Here is a 21,204-nt window from a genome sequence, read left to right as displayed (position 1 = left end):
AAAACGGGCTGATGTCTTCCTTGTTCTCCCTCTTTCAGAAGTACATATCAAGTTCTGATTGTATAGTTTGTTTAGTGTGATGTGATTCGATAGCAGCTTAGGTTGCTGTTAGCTTAGCTGGCGACTGACGTATTCCTGTGGGCGGAGTTTAGTCAAAAAACTGTTCTAGTGACGTGATTAAAGCAGGAAGTAGAGGGCTGTAGTCCAAACCGACCGTTCGCTTTGAAAGGCGAATTCTGTTAAAGAAAATATATCGCCTGGCAGTGAACTTTGAGCGTTATCATTTTACAGGTATTATTTATGCTATTATAGCAACATTACACACTAACTAGGGTTAAAAAAGTGATCAGGAAGAACATGACCTTTAATGTCAGTAGGAAAAATATTCATATTAATGAAGGCTGTACAACTGACATAATTTACTGCATGTCAGACATTCAATTAAGTTCAATTTAATTGACTAGAGTTCATTATGATGGCAAACATTTTTACATTTAACAACAATGGTATTTTTTACTAACATGACTTTATTTGAATGATTTTATTAAAATGTCATGATTTAAATGAAAGGTAATATGTAAGTACATTCTAAAAGACAATTTTCATCAAGAAAATTTTTGTGCAACAAATCGAAATGGTGCTTATGATGATGCTATGTTACAAAAAAGGTACAATCATTTGCAGTTATTTTTACGGTAAGGTGCTAGCTGTTAATTATACTTGATGCATATTATACACAATGAGCAATGAAATAGGGAGGATCACACAGACTAATCAAAACTTATAAAAATAAAACCACTTCTCTTCTCATAGAAAAACATGGAAAATTACCAATAGTATTTTGTGTCTGTGAACAAAAATACTCTGTTTCTCTTATAATCAACGTCAAATAATTGTATCTGTGCGTTCTCTGGATTTCTTTTTAAACATCACACTGACTCCCGTGTCATTTACATCATTTCATTTCAGTGTAATGTGACATCAGCACTGGACGCATTTCCTTCCTGTTGTGGGTGTGAAAAGAGGTTCCTCTTTACACAAATGCTTCGCTTTGACTTGAGCAACTGTTTAGGGAGGGTCCTTTGGTAACACACACTTGGTTCTTGGCTGAGAGTTTGGATTGTACCTGTGTTGTGCACTCACTCCTGTGGGCCCCACATCACAGCCCCCACAGAGTCTCGTCTGTGCCCCTCAAATCCAAATCCTTTTGAACGTTCCAAAATGCTTTTTTTCTTAGAGGTTCTCCTCTTTATTTCTGGAGGAAGAGGAGAGAATGACTTGTCTGCTGTATAGGGAAACAACAGAGATTTTTTTGTTTTGTAGATCTTGGCGAGCGGAGGATCACTTCCCTCGGCCTCTCTGTCCATGGGTTCCCGAATCTTTGGCTTGATTTCAGAGCAGGTATATGTGTTTTCCCAAGGCTCAAGTTTGATATGCCCTTTGCGCTCTTTACCTGTTGGAAATGAACTGGCCATTTTATATTTCATGTCAGGATCTTCTCCATCTTTTGCCTTGAAGTGCTTGTTCTCATGCACATCCAACAGCACTGCTGATTTACAAATCTTCGAGCAATACCTGCAATGGTATCCTTTACCTGACTTTTCTAAGTGTTTTTTCTCGTGACTTTTCTTGGTGGCAAGGTAAAGAAACCGCTGTGGGCAGTACAAACATCTGTAGCGCTTTTCACTGCTCAGGCTGTGGGGCGCTGCATCGGAGCTGAAACAGGAGCCGTCCTCTGTGCAGCTCTTGCAGATAAAGTCACCGCTGACTTCTGCATTGGGACCAGCTGTGCTGAATGTGTCTTCAGGGGCACATTGTTTACCACATATTCTGCAGCATGGTTGATGGCAGCTGATGATGTGCATGCTGAGGGAGGTCTGGCTAGTGAAAGATCTGTCACAGCTGTGGCAGGGGAAAGCTTCCTTTTGGCTGCTTGGTCTTAGCTCCCTCCCGACCTCATAGTTCTCTGCTGAGATCTTCCTATCTGGATAAAAGTGTGTCTCTCTTAAGTCATCATTTGCTTCAGGTGACAAGGGTCTGGTGTAGCATCTCATCGGTTTTATCCTCTTCTGCTTGCATCGCAGCTTCTTACCTTTCTTTTTAGGTTTATATGTGTAATACGGACGCCATGGTTCGTCAGTTTCAGGTTCATTTGGGTCATCGTATGATTCATTTTCTGCAACTGACGTCATGACTTCTGCTCTCAGCCGCAAACTTGGGCTTCCAACACCGTCCTCTACAGGAGTACTTTGAGCTATGACCTCTGGCCTCCAGCTTTTCCTCTTCCTCTTCTTCGGAAACAACTTTGAGCCTTTTATTTTACGTCGAACAATCGCCTCATTGCCAATCTTCACTGTTATTTGACAGAGGGGGAGGACCTGGCTGTCAACTGATGGACCAGGGCACGCAGGCTTAGCAATGTATGTTTCTGTTTTTCCACAAGGTGCTTGATCCTGCGTTATACTTTCAGGCCTTGCTTGCAGCAGCTGATTGGCCATGTCTTCAATGGTTCGTGCTGCTGCTGATAGTTCGCTTAGCTTGCTCAACCCTTCAAAAGAGCAGACAGATGGTATGTTGAGAAATGGAAGATTGTCTGTGCTGTTTTCTGCGGTTTTCTCTGTTGAGGGTGTGTCATTTCCATTCGTGAAAAGAGAGGACCCTGTGTTCTTCTGTATTGCTTTTGAAGAATCTGTAAATCTATAGCTGAAGAGCGGTGACCCTTTGCCATCAAATCCTGGGACGGCAGAGATGTGTTTTTGAGATTTTTCTAACTCAGATGGCATAAATTCCACGTTTTGGTCACATGGTTTGTCAAAGCTTATACGGGGCATTTCTGTTGCCATCATTTTCGGAGTGGCCATAAATGTGACTGGCATTGAAAATAATGACTGACCACTGACAACATCTGAATTCGCAGTAGGTACTGTACTGTCAAAAAGAGCAGGGGGGGAACAGCTGCCCAGCGGTGCAATGAAGGAATCCTCTTGGCTCTCAATTCCCTCTGAGTATGTATGGCTGTAAGACTTATAACGTTTCTTTTTGAATTTCATTGGGAGAAGCCTGTACAGCTTTATGGGGTAGACACTGCTCTTGAGTCCACCATTTGCTGATTTTTTATTCACAGCCATTTGTGGATCTATGCCATGGAAGGACTTCTGGTGATTCTTGAGGATATAGTAGGTCAAGAAGGTCTCCAAGCAGAAAATACACTGGTATCGACGTTCCCCGGTATGCCAGATCTCATGTTTGGTACGGTATTCAGCCAGAGCAAAAACTTTGTTGCAGAAGTGGCAAGGGTAAGCTCTATGCCACGAGTGTACGTTCTCGTGTCTTTTCAGACTGGAGATGGTCACGTAAGCACGTTTGCATACAGAACATTTATATGTTCTTGAAGTACTATTAGTGTGTACAGTCCCATTAACTTGATCCTGAGGCATTTCGAGTGGACTGGTGAATGTTGGGTCCAAACTTAAGGGGAGGTGGAGATCTGGTGGAGGTAAAGAGAGTTGCGCATTATTTGCATTTTGTGTATCATTAGAGACAGGGACCCTTGAAGACTCTTTATTGTTTGTCTCCAATTCTGATGGACCTTTAAGAGATCTCACACAAACCTGCTCATGATTGCGTAACCTTTTTAGGTGCATAAACTTTTTATGGCAGTACTTGCAAAACAAATGACTGACAAATCTCCGGTGTATTTGCATGTGGATGGTAAGAAGCGTTGAGTCGCTAAAGGTCTCTGAGCATTGCTGGCATGAGAAGGTGGGGACACATGTGGTATTCTGAGGACTGAGGGGTGGTGGCTCTGCATCCTGAGGGGGTGTAACATCAAGGGGTGGCAACAGATTGAGGCTGGAATGTATCTCTGGTGCTCCATCTGAGGATATCTTGGAGGAAGATACTGGGGCAACAGCAGTCTTTTCCACTGTAGATGTGGCACCAGTGCTGGGCACAGTTGTGGCTAGATCCTGTGTGAGGGGCGGAAGGGCCTTACCAAGTATATGCCGCTTTTTTAAGGGGCCAAGTCTATGGTTAATTAAATTCTTAGCTGGAACCACAGCAGGTAGAACAGTTGTTTTATCATTCCCTTGGCTAAGCTCTTTGATATCATTTGAGTCTTGCCCCTGGCTCACTGCATACGAGTGCTCAGATAAGGCATGGGCAGGCTCGCTCTCTGTAGGTGATATGCTTGTAGTTCGCAGGATGGATGGGGGATGGCCCTCTTTCAGTGCCTCTATAACTTTGTTGCCCTGGTCCAGTGTAGAGAATGGGTTGTTTACTGCTCCAACCTCATTGATGGAGAAAGCATTGGTGATCCTCGGGACTTTGGAGCAGTCTGGCTCCTCGGGTTTGAGGGTCTCTTTTTTCAATGTGCTTGTTTCTGCCAACTTTGAATGATTGTTTGCTCTTCCTTGGCTTTGCAGTAGGCCAGAGCTCTGCCTTTCACAGTCCAGCAATTTCTCCAGAAAGGGAATTCCTAAACGCTTGCCAGCTGCCACTAGAGACTTGTTGTCCTCGGCACTGCTTGAATCCACTTTGGCACTGTAGATAAAGTTTAGGATGTTAGCAAAGACCTCAGATTTCAGGTCTGTTAGCTCCAGTACCTGGCTGGATGTGTAGACATCAGGTGTTTTGAAAGCATTACGAAAGTATCCACTCGTGGCAGCCAGTATGTTGCGGTGAGCACGAAATTTGACGTCTTCCACAACGATTATCACATCACAGAAAAGACCCTGTGAACGTTGTTCACTCAGACGACTGAGGACAGCGTGGGGATGGGAGCTGTCCATCAGGCCAAGAGTGCTGGGGTTGACCACAGTCATCTGCAGAGGGGAGACACAACATAAAAGCAATAAAATAATAATGTAAATCTGTAGTGGAATGGGGTTGAGTTATTTTATTGCAGGCTACTGATTATGTCAATTACATTTTGTGTTAAATAAACATTGCTTGATTTAATCGCTATTTAAAATACAATAATGAAAAACAAGCTGATATATTTTAAACTACATGGTGATAATATTCAATGAAACTATCTAAGCAAACCACTAGATGGCATCAGATCTTAACTAGTATGCATGCTTTAAAAGCAGACTTTCTAATACAACATTTTGTTTCCAAACTTTTCAAGTTGGGGCCAGCTGACAAAGTTAAATTTCCTACAGCATTAAACCTTAACATTGTGGTTTAGGAGCTAATACCAGGAGGGTGCCTTATAGCAGTTGAAATTGTTAGTGGTAACAATGTAATAACTGCTTCAGTGAGAATAAATTGACAACCGTGACATAACTCAAGAAGTGACTGAACCTTTCTTTAGTCTAGTGATCTTATCTTAAGAGCTTCCATAATTTTATTCTATAGTTTCTAAGCCATATTAATATTCTCTATTACAAGCAATGATTTCCAGCAACCTGGTTGTAAGCTTAAACTTCAAAAAACACACTGTAAAATTAAAGTCAGCACGCTTTAAGTTTATAAAATCCATTTAAACTATATAAAAATTATACTGAAACTCACATGACCAACTTGCATGTTAAACTTTTTTTGATCATTGATCATCTTTCATACATCAGAGCACACTCATGCACTACTAACACAAACACACGTACTAACATTTGCATACTATACATAACTTTAAAGTAATTAAAACATTCAGTTATCGCAAACCATTACAGTATTAATATTGCAATATGCTTTCAATATCTTTTAAAGGCATAGTCATATAACAGTAAAGCTTATTGAAAACAGGTTTAAACAAATGCATTTTGTTGTAGGTTGTATTAAAAAATATTGTAGTGTAGACATGTGTTGTTGGAAGTGGGCTGTTTATTCTTACATTATTACAGCTCCACTAAACTGCTGTAGGTCCTGTTTATATACTGAAAGTCTTGCATATTACCATTATAATTAGTTTATTTTTTTAGTTAATGCCTGTCTGAACAGCTTTATCTGTAGTGCATTTAGTTTTAATATATATACAGTCCCTCTTGTACACTGTAAAAAGTTGGACCAACTTAAAAAGTTACTTCATTTCAAGTTTTTTTTAGATGAAAATATTAAAGTTGAATAAACGTTTATGGTGTAACTTTTTAAGTTGAACCAACTTTTTACAGTGTTAAGAAACAATATTTATAAATTAAAACATTAATAATTCAAAAATGTATTTTTTAATGATAAAATGTCTTTAATTAATTCAACCCATTTTAATGCCTGTAAAATAAATTACATTATTAAATATGTAAATCATTAAATAATATGTTTTTTTTGTGTGAATACAAAGATTTCATGTTTATATTTACTTTTTTATCATGATCCAATATTTACAATATATTTTGTGTTATTTGATGATGCGAAGGACACACATTAAAAACTTAAAATACTTAAAAATCAAGTTGAAAAAGGCAAATGTATAAGCAATTTTATGTATATTGATTATAAGTATATAAATCTTGTCCAAAGTGTTCTAACAGTGACCTCAAAAATAGATGTACTACAAAACTATAATTTAACTATATTTTAAATTGGATAATCAGATGATTGATAATACAGTTTGGTGGCTGTAAACTGTACATTTTGAAAGTAAAACGAGGGTAAAAAAAGAAGTTAACTCTAGATAAGAAGTGACATCATTGTTAAGTAGGCCATAAATTCAAATTCCTCAGGGGCATCTCAGTCGCTACCTGCGGACCATGAGACTCAAACTGGCGACCTTCAGGTTATAAGCCAGACTCTCTAACCATTAGGCTACAACTGCCCCAATATATGAAGTGCCCATTGTAGAACATTGTCCTTGATTGAAGCGTTATTGCAAAAGGCATAAATACAACATCAAGACTATATGCAGTACAGACAAACAATGCTAGAAATGAACAAGGAACATGCATAGATAAACAGAATCAGAGCATGAAAAGAAACTGAAAAGACAGATTAGGCTGTTAAAGATCTTATGAACACACAGCCCTCATCAAACTGAAGGCTTAGGCTAATAGCATCAAAGACCTGTGCTGCTGCTCTCCTCCATCTTCTCTTCTCTCCTCTCGGTTTTGTCATAGACACATGAATCCTCACAGACCAGTTGAAGTACTGAATCTAGACATAAAGTCTAAAAATATCACATTGTATAATGTTATATTTCTGTTGGTAAATAATGTGTAGGGGAGAGCGGGGCACAAAGTAAGGTTTTTTGGCTTTGGCTCTATCATTCAAAAAATATTTAACTCTTTCCCCACCATAGACGAGTTATCTTGTCAATTAAGAGAAAACATTTGCATAAAAAAAACGTGTTTCTGAAGAATTTTTATGTTCATCTGCAATACCGCAATTATCCACTAGATTGCGAACTTACCCAAATTTATGAAAAAAATTGAAGCCAAAACGTTATTTACTAATTTTAAACTCTATGTATATTTTAATAATCATTATGAATCTGAATCTGATCTCTAACAAAATTCCTTCACAAAAATGCAATTATTTCAGCTTTTTACAAAAAAAATATTTTTAAAAGAAAAATACCCATTTTTAAGAGTTTATAAGCAGAGAAAAAAGTATATAGATAGGATGAAACGTTTTATCCAATTTTATTTGTTTGTTTATTGTTTGTTTGAAAGCAGAGGGTCTGTTTTTCATTTGATATATTTGTATGTTTATATATTTTTAGAAGAAATTTGATGGGCAACTTTTCAAAAAATGGCTGGCGGGGAATGAGTTAAGTTAGATGAATCTTTTTTTACACAATAAACACACACATCTCGGCTAAAAATGAACACTTAAAGTTTGTTTATGGGACCTACCGTTATCGTACAATAACACCGAAAGCGACAGGAGTGCAAATGTTAACCCATAGGTGGGGTTCATTGTAACAAACAGAGGGTTTGTTGTAACACCTGATAGAAAATTTAGTCAATTTTATCAAATTCTGTCTATATACTAAAATTGGATATTGTTTATATATTAGGGATGCACCGAATCCAGATTTTTTGGGTTCAGACGAATACCGAATACACTGTTTAAGATCCGAAACCGAATACCGAATCCTTTTCGCATCCTTATTCCATTAACACAGTAAAACACATTAATGAAGTAAACAACATCCACAGCAGTGTATTTTTCATTTTAACTGTAAAAAAAAGGATAGGCAACATTATGCCAGGATGACAAGTGGGGAAAAACTATTTTGATATTTACCATAAGCCTATGCATAATGAAAGTGATGCGGTGCGAGTCGACACGCTCGCGTCCGGCGAAATGTGAACCGCCCCTAAGGCTCACCGAAAGAAAAAGCTTATCTCCATGTCAGCACCCGATGTGTGTAATCAATGGCCGCGTGACGTCGACCAGCGTAGTGCAAGCCTAGGATTCGGTTCGGTGGGAAAAAAATCGGCCGAACCCGAACCCCGTCAAAAAGCCCAGTATTCGGCCGAATCCGAATCCTGGATTCGGTGCATCCCTAATATATATGCCTGTAATTGATAGATATCCACACATTTATCCATCCATGATCCTTCATCTAATCATCCTTGTATTATCCATCAATGAATGTAAATAAAAAAAATTAAAAAATAAAGGGTTGCACAATTAAGAAAATTAAAATAAAAAATAAATAATTGTGAGTTATTTCCCCTTATACTTTATTAACAGTTATCATTTTGGTGAATAGTATTTACATTGTTTTAATTTCATTATCATTGTATATTGGAGGCTTAATTGTAACACTGTGTTACAACTAACCCCACTGTGTAAAACTGTTTTCAATCCCAGCTATCAGTTACTAAGAGTTGTTGACATGTTTCAAAATAGTTTTATGTTTTAGGTAACAAGACTAAAATAATATAAGGTTGGATTTGGTGACTTACACACCCAACTCAGAAATTTGAAAAAAAAGTAAGATGAAGAAATTTACTCATCTCTTCAAAACACTCTTTGTTTAATATCTTAACCAAAAACACATCAAAACTTTTCACAAATTCACAGGAGATCTTCTGACAGTAAGAGAAAAAGAACAAAAGCACAGAATTGCTCGGCCCTGTATAAATATTTAAAGTAGCCATGTTAAATTAACCCCATGTTAGTTTGTGCCCCGCTCACCAAATTATTCCAAATTTCTGAATGTGTACAGTAAGTATGATTTTTAAATTTGGTTTCTATTATTGCCTCAGTGATAGCGTCTGCTTGGGTCATTTATTTTGAGCTGACTAGGCACCTGGACAATTTGAAAATAAACAAAGCCACTACATCTTTTGACGCATCACAGTCGACTGAGCTCTCTGGAGCTGAATTATTGGAGATGTTTGCTGCCAACTTTATGGTTCTTTCCTTGACAGTTTTTGCAGAGAGGCATAAATTAAACATGTTTGTTTTTAAAGTCCAAGAAGAGACACTCTGATATTTTTATTCTTTGATATATTCACAGACTTTCCACGTCTGACAGTTTCCTGAGCAATGAGGAAATAGAAGCCACTAGGCCAAAGGTCTGATAACATCAAATGAGCCACTCCTCATGCCTCTCTGTACATCACTGCAAACAGTGTCATCTTGTACTTGAATGCCAAAACCTCCTCCGTCTCCATCTGAAGGGCTGTGCTTTTTATGAAGATCTTAATTCAGCGTGTTAAAGTGCATTGTCATATCTACCATGAAGTGCAGCTGTTCCAAGTTCCAACCAATCTGGGGTGCATTTCCCAAAAGCATCGTTAGCCAATGAACATCGTAAATTCCATCGTTCGTTACTAACATCGTTCAACGATTTGGTGTTTCCCGAAACCATCGTTCAAACACACATTTGCAAACTGCATCGCTAACTTGTGTCGTTGGAATGACAGCTCTTGACCTGTCGTTAGAAGCATCGTTCCTTGTTCTTATCATATGTAGACTTACGTTGATCATGCTTTTAAACAAATAAGCAAAAAACATGTAGTACAGTCTATATCCATCATTTGAAATATATTACAATTTTATTTATGTCTTTAAATTTGTAAACAGAATGAAAGAGCTGCATTTGAAAACTGCGCATGTCCGCAGTCTACGAGCTTTAAGACCCTGGGGAATCCCTGGGAGGAGTGACGTAAGAGGGAACTTGCGCGTGAATTAAATATCTTGAAAATAAACTATAGATAACAAAATCACGATAACAAAATCAGTCTTCCGATGCAATATATGTTATTTACAGCAATAATCTGGCATTAAAGCTCCCGTTCTGTCTGTAATTTGTAAGCTTTGATTGTGTTTATAGTGGGCAATATAACATGTGTTCAAGTTTCAACTGTAAAAAAACGCGGTATTTTTCACACAATTGACTTATCTGTATAGCGCTGTTTTCACTGTCCTCAAAACAGGTTGATGTCTTCCTTGTTATGTGAAGTCCCTTCTTCAGAAATACGTATTGAGTTCTGATTGTGTAGTTTGTTTAGTGTGCTGTGATTCGATAGCAGCTTAGCTTAGCAGAGCCGTTTGAGCCAAAGCTGGTAACTGACGTATTCCTGTGGGCGGAGTTTAGTCAACGAACTGTTTTACTGACGTCATTAAAGAAGGAAATAGAGGGTTGTAGTCCAAACCGGCCGTTTGTTGTAGGCTTTGAAAGAGGAATTCTATTGAAGAAAATATATCGCCTGGCAGTGAACATTGAGCTTTATCATTATACAGGTATTATTTATGCTATTATAGCAACATTACACACTAACTAGGGTTTAAAAAATAGTATCAGGAAGAACATGACCTTTAAATCGATTTGCACAGATTAATTAGTACTTCACCTCCCACGTGACATCATCAACTATGTTGTTAAACCAGTGGTTCTCAATCCTGGTCCTGGAGCCCCACTGCTCTGCACATTTTGTATGTCTCCCTTGTTTAACACAGCTGATTAAAATCATCAGCTCATTAGCAGAGATCTCATTGTCCATCAGATAAGAGAGACATACAAAATGTGCAGAGCAGTGGGGCTCCAGGACCAGGATTGAGAACCACTGTGTTAAACCAACATCGTTCAAACGACGAATGTGCGACAAAGTTACTATGCTTTTGGGAAACAGTCATGACAAGGTAGTTCGTTTCTCCAACGATGCATCGTACTATGGTCGTTCAGCAACGAGTTACGTCGTTGTTTGGGAAACGCACCCCTGCCTGTTCCAGTTCAGGATAGGCGAGTCCTTTACTTTCCAGGAATGTTTTCAAATGTTCCAAAACCTTTCAGGACATTTCCCCTGGACAGCCACCAGACTTTGTCAATACTCACTTTGTTAATATTCTAATAATGAACAGAACATGGTTTAACCCTTTTGCCAATATTTTTCGTTTACCATCTGAATGACAAGGTAAGTATCATCATCTCTGTGCATTCTGGAAGAAATGCTTCTTGAAGCAGAATGCGGTCTTCAGCAGAAAAGTCATACTAGGTGCTCCATCATTAGCCACTGACACCATGTAGGTAGTTTTTATTTCTTTGGCTTTTAAGCAATCAAATACAGCCTCACAGGTTGTAACGCCCAGGTTTGGCCTTTTAGCAGGATCAGCTCAATGATTTCTTATTAAACAGGTAAGCCAGTATCGTCATGAGTGAAGGTAAATGAATCTGTCTATGAAGTATTAAACGTTCAATTCTCTTCCCGAACTTTTCTGTTTTTTAGATTTATCCATAGTTATCTTAACGGGATCAGAGATATTCACCCAGCATGCCAGGACAAGCGACGCATATATGATGTCACAATTTTTGTTCCGACAAAATATTGAAACACTTTTTATTGTAATGGAAAAACATGACTTTGATCTGGAAAATAAGATGCAATACAATAAAATAAAAAACCCTTTATTTCCATTTTTATTTTAAATCCACACAAACAATACGTTTTCTACATTTTGAGTATCCAATCAAGTACTTGTAAGGATAAAAGCATCAACATTTTATACTATGCCATTGTAAGCAGATACCGTGTGTGCGCCGTGGGACATAAGCTGCAAATTGGGTGTATTGTAGGGCACACAAAATAAATGCCCTGCATTCTGCAGGCGTTTTTTCATTGATGCACGAGAGTTCGGTCAGCTTTGCATGCTTCTGCTGAAAGGTTATTTTCTTGCAACAGAGCAGCCATTTTGAAACCATGATGAAAACCATGAAGTAAGATGGCCGCTTGCGGATGCACACTCTTAGTGAAATAGTGATTATAATGAATCTTCACTATTAATCTTCAATTACACTGATTAAAAAAGCACGGGTTAAATCTTAATTTCTGATAAGTCACCAAAATAACAAACTAGTTCAGAGGAATGTTTTCACAGTCTGTGGTCGCCCTGATGCATTAAACGTTACTCATAACGAGAAAGGAAACAGCACAAGCACACAGTATAGATGTCCACCGCATCTCTATGTACGTCTCAGCGTTATTGCTCAACCCGTACGCTTAAATTCAACATCACAGCTGGAAACAGTCTGTATGTAAACGCAAACCGGATATAAATCGCCACGCCGTTGATCTATTTAAATTTGTGCTGTTTGTGTGTTATTGTGCTGAGCAGGAGCAGACTTCGCTCTTAATCGCTGGGAAAACATCCGCTTGTTCCCTGTCTGACAGGCCTCTGTTGTCACGGCAACATGCTGTGGCGCAGCACTTATTGGGATTTGGATGAATGGCGGATGAGCAGGCAGTCTGCAGAAAAACGGAGCCATGTTGGAAAGCCCATGTAGCATTTAGATGGTTCAGAGATAGCCGTTATATGTATGTTTGTGTGTATGTGTTTAGAGGAGTAGTACGCAGGCACAGCCCTTTGCAGAAGGACCTGGACAGCAATGCTAATTCGGAGTCGAAGGGCCCCTTTCACCTTAAAATACAAATAATGGAACCGCTATTTGTTATTGTGCTCAATGGTTTTTCGCTCTGGCTTGACACTGGTAAAAATTTCATTTTAATACAGGCGTAAAAATTGCATTCGTTGCCGTAAATGTATCTGCCTGCTGCCACACCCTTGTTTAACATGACTTACCATACTGGCTGAAACATAGTGGGCGAAAAATAAAAAACCCTAAGCATTCAGCTCAAAAGCAAAGAAACAAATGCTTACGTTTATGACCAGTCAAACAAAGAACGAAAGCATTACCTTTCATTATTACAGATAAAACCACATCAGTCGTCTTGCGCTGCCCTGCAAAAACGCCCTCGACTGTGACTGTTTGAAACTGGAGGGTAAAGCATGCTGAACGTACCTTTATTTTAGTGCATCAGAGAAAGCGCTTCAATGGACGGAGAGCGGAAAACATCGTTCTCGCTTCCCTCCACCATCCCTGCGATCCACTAATGGCTGGAGAAAGATGTTTCGTTCGCAGGTGTTACAGTGTTTTGGTACAGGTTTGACTCGTCACTTGCTGCGATCACAGCCTCTCCTATAAGTCTATCCTGCTCGGTCGCTCTCTCGCTCTCTGTCTCTCTCTCTTGCACACACTCTCTCTTTTCGTTCACCCCAGTCCCAGTGCCCTCTCTGCGTAAGACGCCCAGTCCAGAGGTGGCAGGGGGCATCAGTCTGCTCCAATGCACCCAGCTATAGGTCTCACTCGTCCTGTACGCTTACTAGCTGTTCGCCCACAGTGGAGTTTATAAATAGTCAGACAGTGCAGCTCCACTGCTGTCGGTGCATTATTAGCAGCGAAAAAGAGATGCTGCATGCTAGCAAAGAACCGCAACTTCATTAACCACTCCAAAACAACACTTGGATTGAAAGAGTGGAAGGAGAACGGATCGGCACGCTAACACGAGACAACCGTGTGGAATGCAGGAAATCATCTGCATGCATGCGAGGTGGATGCATTTGCAACAGCGCAACAAACGGTGTCATAACATAAACAACACTTGGTTTTTGCAAGGCAGCTTTTGATATTTTCCATTGCGTGTCATAAATAACATCGATGTGGGTGCTGCTATTTCTGATGCCCCCCTCCAAAGGAGAGATGATTGCGACCGGCTATGAATATAAATTCACACAGCCATATTCTCCATCTCTCACACACATCCCGTTCTTTGTCTGTTTCGGGATTGGTATGTATACGCACAACCGAATGAAGGCATATTGTTACCTCTCCTACAACATCTTCATGTGTGCGTGTCTGTGGCTGTGGGTGGGAGGAGAGAAGGAGAGAGAGCTGCCTCTTGAACGCTCATCTGTGCTATCAGACTGAAAGAGGGCGAGCTGGCGGCTGCTGTGTTGGAAGCAGAAAACGAAATGGATAACACTAAAAAGGAACGACGGTTGGACGAACGGAGAGAAACGGTAGACAGGGTTAGGAGGGGAAATACGTTAAACAGTAAGTACAACTAGGAAATGAGAATCGGAAAGATGCTGGATTATTATGGGACGACCTTTCCGACGACCAACATGGCTGCTGATGGATGCGGCTGTGCTGCAGAAAGCGAGAGAAAGAGGGAGGAGACCGGAGGGAGATGGGAGGGAGGGAATGTGAGGATAGGAAGAAAAAAGATCACATTCCATCTGCAGGTTATTACGTTTCATGGCCCAGACTGGATATCTGTCTGAGAAATTGCACAACCTTCAATGTCCTGTAAATGAGTAATACAAACCGATTTATTCAGCTTTAAATGACCAAGGACTGCCCGAGAAGCCATAAACGTAAAGCTTTGTGCCATGTCATGTTTAGGAGATGCCGCCATGAAACAGACATCATTCACCATCATTCACAAACGTCTCATAAGTTCATAACAACAATATCAAACACGTTAAAATACCTTGCGTACTTTTAAACATGCAGTGTTTATTTGCATATTGTCACAGATGAAAGCTTGTAGAAATCCTGTATAATTCAACCAGAGGACGACTTCAAAATCCGCTGAAGTGTTTCCAGATAAGTGATCAGTATGCATCTGACGTTCAGCCCATGGGTGTGACGCCTAAGACTACTCACAATGAAGCTAATGCCCAGATAGCAGTGGTTATTTCTGGAAACAGGGCCGAGTGCAGATTACCCGAGTGAACGCAAGCAGCTGTAACACAGCTCGAGTCCTGCCGTCTTCAGTGTTCATGTTGAAGAATTACAGACTCCATTGATCATTGACTTCTCCATACCGCAGCCTTTCATTGTTGCCTTTATGCATACTTAGATGTTATCTTTTGAGATAGTGTATTATCGTATTTTTACAATACTGTACATTTGTACAAATGCCCTTTTATGCCTTTTATGTCATATTACATTCAGTGTGGTCATGGAAAACCTTGAAAATATAGGGGGGAAAGTGAAGGAAATTAATAATATCTTTGAAAAACTATATTTCTATGCATACTATGTTTTTTATAATTATAAATAATCACACACGCTCTGCTTTAAATGATGTAAAACACTGACGATTTTTTTCCTATTTGAAACTTGACTCTTCTGTAGTTGCATTGTGTACTGGGACCGACAGAAAGTTGAAAGTTGTGGTTTTCTAGGCCAATATTCTGGCGTAATAAACAAGGGCCTTTTCTCAATGTCAAGGATACTTCCTTGGCAGGACTAGTCCTTACAAGTCACTTCCTTCAGAGGCTAGGCGAGGCTCCTCTTAAGCATTTGGAGAACACGTAAATGGAACAGGCTAGCAAGTGCACGTCATTGCGTCATTACGTCAATGAAAGGTGTGCTTTCGGTGCTGCACGCATAGGATTGTGGGTGATTTCAGCGCGCGAAGGATACACATATGCATCCTTTCCTGTATATGGGACATTTCTCGAAGGAAGGACTCAGTCCTTGGCTGAAATTCCGAGGATCCTCGACATTTGAACAGTCCTTCGACGGACGTCGATGACGTAGCATCCTCAAAATTCTGGCTTCCGAGGATCCTTCCTTGACATTGAGAAACGGCCATCGACTTGCTGCCGAGACCCAAGTGATATGCAGTACGCAGTCCGAAAAATATCCAAAAATAGTCCCCAGCTACTGAAAGTTCAAAATGGGATTATTTTCGGGTAATTTCATTGCGCCTGCTTCAGCCATGTTACAGCAGCAAAGTCATTGATTATTACGCCAGTTTGAGAGTATAGTTCATAGCCATATAGGCCTAGAAAAGTGCAACTTTTAATTTTCCGTCGGTCTTAGTACACGATGCAACTACAGAAGAGTCAAGTTTTAAAAAGGAAAAATATCGAAACTCTTTGGTTATTTTTGAGTGCAATGCTAATGGTCTAATCAGATTCCATGGATTATGCTAAGCTATGCTAAAAGTGCTAGCGCCAGACCCGGAGATCAGCTGAATGGATTTCAAAATGGTAAAAATCAAATGTTTAACACTAGGGGAGCTGAAAAATGAGCATATTTTCAAAAAAGTGAAGGTTCCCTTTAAGGGCCTATGTAATTTTTGTTTATTTATTTTAGTTTTAAATTTATTATTTATTTATTTATTTATTTTCTAAGAGTGCTAGGTTTATAAAAAAAACATACACCAAAGTAATACATTTTTTGATATTTCTGTATACGTATAAAATATGTTTAATAAAAAACAATGTTTGTGGATTTGTGGTGTGGATGTGATAAATTTCTTGAGCGCTCTGTGCCTAAATGTTTCCGTGTATCTTCTAAGCATATTCACACAGACGTTTAAGCAGTTTATCGATGAGAGCACTGGACCTTAAAAGGAAAGGCTGCATTTCGCTTTCAGCTCGGGCTATTTCCTGTTACCACTACTTTGTGCTTTGGCACAACACAATTGACCAAAATCTTCATTTGAATGAAAAATACCTAACTTTAATACACATCATTGTTTCTTTGCTTCAGTTTCAACTTGAATTTTTCCTGCAAAAGCACGGCTGCGATAAACTCTCAAACAACACAGCGAGCTGCTTCTAAATAACCCTGAGATGTCATTAATGAGTCATTACAAGTATGCAGTAAATGCTCAATGCCAACAGCTAGCAGACGTGTGCTGCATGACTCGAGTACTTTTGTTCTTTGTCATTTAATAATACATGTGAGTTTCCTCTACAAGAACATCAGAGATGCTAACAGATCGATCTGAGCTCAGAGGCCTAACTGTGCTAGGTAAAATCATGCTAATGCTACGCCCCCGCTCTTCATGTGAACCTTCCGCTCAAAGCCTCAGTTTAAGAGTAGAAAAAAGAAAGAAAACAAACTGAGGAATATAACAAATGGCTTTGATGAGCGAGATGAGGCCTAGCCCAATATGTGGGCTGCTGTCTTTCAAAATGAATTACAGAGGGGAAACTTATGCTGCTTGTGAAACCAAATTCAGAAGCAAAAGATTATTCAGCTTAAATGTGAATACATGAAAGGAAACTAGACGAAGATGAACATCAAACAATACTACAACAAATGTTAGTTTGTAGTTTTTGTAGTCGGGCTGGACTCGATGCAAGAACATACAGCTTTACATTTAATTTCTTAAAGTAAACATCAGAGCGAGTTAAAAATCTCTTTACCAACCTTCTGTTTCTTCAAACTGCTCCTCATATTCAAGATCGTCTGTCCTCTGGACTGGTCCCAGTTCGTGCCTTCAAATGCCTCTTTAGAACAAAACTGCTGTGCCACCTGGTGGTCATGATGCAGTAAACTCAGTACATCTCCCAGTCCAATAGGTTTGAGTACAAAAGTGGACATCATTTTATTAGCAATTTTTTACAACATTTTGTGGAAACGACTCGACTGAAAGATTCGGTGAGAATGTCTTTGTGTTTGCTTCGTCCTAGTGTTACAGCATGAACTCAATCCAGCACAGACACTATGAGTTTGTGCACATGTGATTCATGTTATCCCATTATTTTGAGAATTTTATGGAGATCATCTTGTGTGCACCAATGGAAATCTGACATTTTGTGCAAATCTTTAATATGCAGTAGGAAATCCAGAATCTATTTCTTTTAATTTGACATAATATTAAGTTATTTTCATTATATCCAGGTTTTGTTTTTGAAACTTAATGTGGTCGCTTTCTACACTATGAAAAGTGAAAAGTTGGAACAACTTTAAAAAAATACTTCAATTGGTAACACCTAAAAAATTAAGCTTTTCAACTTATATATTTAACTGAAAATACTTTAAAGGTGCCAAGTGTTCGAATTGTCAAAGATTATGGGGGTCCCATAGCTAAAATTCATGTAATATTTTAATGTAGTACCCCCTTAATTTATATTTTTGTGCTTTATAGGGGGTCTGTCAATGCGTATAGAAGGTCCGGGACCACCCCAGCCTCCCTCAATTCCACGTTTACACCAGCCGCGTTTGAGGCGTCAAAATCGCATCTACCGCATCTAGTTTGCCACTTGAACATTTTAAATGCATTTGCTCTAGACGCGCGGAAAAAGCAAGCATTTGACGCGCGTCAGAGGCGAAATCCGCTTCTTGTGGGGAGGGGCAAGGTTGTCTGTGAGATGGCTGATATTGATTGTGCATTCATCGAGAGAGTTACCGGTTTGTATTTGGTCACCATGGGGGAAAATAGTTTGAAAAATGGCGGGAATGCCGCGGGTCAATAAATGTCACGTGACTCAAAAGGGAAATGTGTATTAACAACTTACCAGGTTGCCCAATGTCCTCACTGACACTCTTCCAAGCGAGGTCATTTTTATTCCTGTCTCTACAGGAATAAGAACTTGTGTCGTATAGCTTCGGGTGACTGCTCAAGGACAATATCAAGCGTTCCTCCATGTTGAATGAGTGAGTCCGAGCGGGGCTGCCGCCACAGCAGCAAGCAGGCTCCTGATTGGTTAACGTGGCACGAAAATCCGCCAAAGTTCACATTTTTTCAACTCGGGCATCTGCCGCAAATTCGCAGTCAAACGCAAAATGCACAAAAAGCACCATTCGCGTGTACCGCGCTTTACGCTCAATTTGCGCAATTTGCGTGAACTAGACGCGCGAATGAGGCGGAATCACGTCTTTCGTGCCGCGAGACCTCCAGATGCGTGTCAACGCGTCTTCACATTGACTTAACATTGAAATCCCTCACGCTTGACGCCTCTACCGTGGCTGGTGTGAACGCATGTCACACTGTATTTATGTAGGCATAGATGAATATGTCTACCTTAATCTTAAGCGTATCTTAAGCCTCAAACATGATTGAGGTTTACCTTCTTAGTGCATGCAAAAGACCACTGGAAAACAGGCCAATCTCAAAATAACATCAACTGTGACGTTACAGTCGAGATGTACGCCCCACACATTAAATGACAATGGTGTTACAATGCTAAAAACTTAATGCTATAGGCTATTCTAGCGTTTAGGCTGAAGTTCTGAAGTTCTACTATAACTTACATAGACTGTAAAAAATATGAATGTAGGGTCCATCCGTCACCCATTGGTTTGTAAAGAGCTTTTTTGAAGCCAATAGTAGGCGGTGGAAAAAACACAAACAAAAAAAACCTCAAACTTACCATTCAGAAACGTCCATTAACAATCTATAAACAATTGATTTTTCCTCAATATCTGTATCTGTAAACAGACTCAAACATAAGGTCTGTTTGCACACACACAGAGCTACTGAACTGCACCGTGAAACAGCCAATCAGAGCAGAGCTCAACATTAATATTCTTGACCCTTTTAAGGGTGCAGTGTGTAAATATTAGAGGCATCTAGTGGTGAGGTTGTGAATTGCAACCAACGTCTCAGTCCACTGCTCACTCCTCGCTTTTGAAACACATAGAGAAGCTACGGTAGCCAACACCAGACAAACAGGTCATCACCGGAGACAACTTAGTAAAAACTTTTGTCCGTTAAGGGCTTCTGTAGCAACATGGCAGCCAAAAATGGCGACTTCCATGTAAAGGGACCCTCTGTGTATGTAGATAAAAACATCTCATTATAAGGTAATAAACACATAACGGTTCATTATGAAAGGTCTTTATACACCCCTGATAATATAGTTTGCATTTCTGTCAAGAGATCCTTCTAAAAACTACACACTGCACCTTTAAATAAGGTAATAATAGACCATTTCATTCTAAAGGCGAATCCTAGAGTTGTAAATGGAGATGTAAAACCATTTCCGGGTCATTTTTGCACTTAATAAAGCCACAAACCCTCTATGTAGGTATCAGATAACAAATTAACATAATATATCAATGCATTCTTTGGCACCTTGAACTTAAAAAAAAGAAAAAAAATTAGGTGTTACTAATTGAAGTATTTTTTGACAGTATATGTGAACTGTTGCATATATTTGTTTATGTTTACAGTAGTTTATCATTCATACTCATTCTTTTACAGTGCAGACAGCACTTTGTTTCATACTCCTTGCATTTAAGTTGTTACATTATAGCAGTGGTTCCCAAACTTCCCAAACGTGAGATGGTGACAGGGGTTTTATGACATTTTTAAAAATACATAACTTCATCATAACTCCTGTTACAACTACACTGTATCATTTGTTTTGTTTTGTCTTGTTTTGTTTAATTCAAATTCTAAGTTTCATGAATTTTATTTGGGGTGGGCACAAAGAGATGCACCCTACACAAGAGGGGGCGCACCCCGAAAGGTTTGAAAACCACTGCATTACAGTAAGAGCCTTCCCCATTGGAACATCATCAAGACAAACACGCTCAGTGACCTAGTAAAAGCTCGGCTCCGCAATGTCCATCTGGAAAGATTCCCACAGCCCGAAACGAGCCTGCGCACACAAACACGCAGTCGTGTCGCTCGCGGACACTTGATCCGCTCACTGTTTCCATAGCGGAAAGCCTGTTAGTCAGTATTAACTGAGGACAGCGCCCACAACTCTCAGTATGGTTAGTAGAATGAGTAATACAACGAATGAGAGAAAGATTCAGCGGGGCTTTCATGTACCTGATCTAGTCTTCCTCCTCCATATTTGATGTAAACAGCCTGGCCCTGGTGGAGATCAGTCTGTTCTGCTGTGTTTGAAATGAGACCGGAAGATTAAGAGAGAAAGCGAGCGTGTCAGCAACACTGTTTGTCCTTCAGGGCCTGATCAGCTGGTCTCTCTCTCTCTCTCTCTGCAGTACTTCCTTTGTGTTGTTGTGTGTGGATGTCTATGTGAGTGTTAAGGCCTGCCAAAGCAGCGCCTCTCTGTTATTCTCCCAACCCGGCCGTCCTACCAAACGCCTCTGTCCCTGCTGCGTCATCAAGCCGCTTTCCTGACCCACAGCAAGAGAGGGAGAGAGAGAGAAACCTACTTTCATTCCCTCTAACCATCCATTAGCATTCATTATTGTTATAAATGGTGTTTGCTAAGCTTAATTCACACCATATGTGCTGCAGACACCAG

At 39.7% G+C, this 21,204-nt stretch overlaps 1 protein-coding gene across 3 annotated transcripts; it reads right to left on the bottom strand.

Moving 5' to 3' along the window:
* Window positions 1-415: 415 nt before the first annotated feature.
* zbtb38 (zinc finger and BTB domain containing 38) lies at window positions 416-21,039 on the bottom strand. Of its 3 annotated transcripts, XM_055173364.2 has the most exons (3): window positions 20,763-21,038; window positions 17,408-17,512; window positions 416-4,823 (listed from the first exon to the last, which is right to left on the bottom strand). In XM_055173364.2, the coding sequence occupies exons 2-3, from the start codon at window positions 17,432-17,434 to the stop codon at window positions 1,140-1,142; spliced, it is 3,711 nt and encodes a 1,236-aa protein (XP_055029339.2). In that variant the 5' UTR covers window positions 17,435-17,512; window positions 20,763-21,038; the 3' UTR covers window positions 416-1,139. The 3 variants fall into 3 exon arrangements, with proteins under 3 accessions (XP_055029339.2, XP_055029341.2, XP_055029340.2); XM_055173366.2 differs by lacking the exon at window positions 17,408-17,512 and having other exon boundaries at window positions 20,763-21,039; XM_055173365.2 differs by lacking the exons at window positions 17,408-17,512; window positions 20,763-21,038 and adding an exon at window positions 13,193-14,596.
* Window positions 21,040-21,204: the final 165 nt, after the last annotated feature.

Source organism: Misgurnus anguillicaudatus, chromosome 15 (genome assembly GCF_027580225.2).
Source record: "Misgurnus anguillicaudatus chromosome 15, ASM2758022v2, whole genome shotgun sequence".
NCBI lineage: Eukaryota > Metazoa > Chordata > Actinopteri > Cypriniformes > Cobitidae > Misgurnus > Misgurnus anguillicaudatus.
Note: the sequence above shows the minus strand (reverse complement) of the source record. Positions and strands in the feature narration are given on the sequence as shown.

Bases quoted from the DNA above. Each gene is read 5' to 3' on its own strand.
- zbtb38 (XM_055173364.2), bottom strand. From the start codon at position 17,434: ATGAGGAGCAGTTTGAAGAAACAGAAG. The intron at 4,824-17,407 runs GTTGGTAAAGAG...TCCCCTCTGCAG, and splicing joins GCAGTTTGAAGAAACAGAAG to ATGACTGTGGTCAACCCCAG.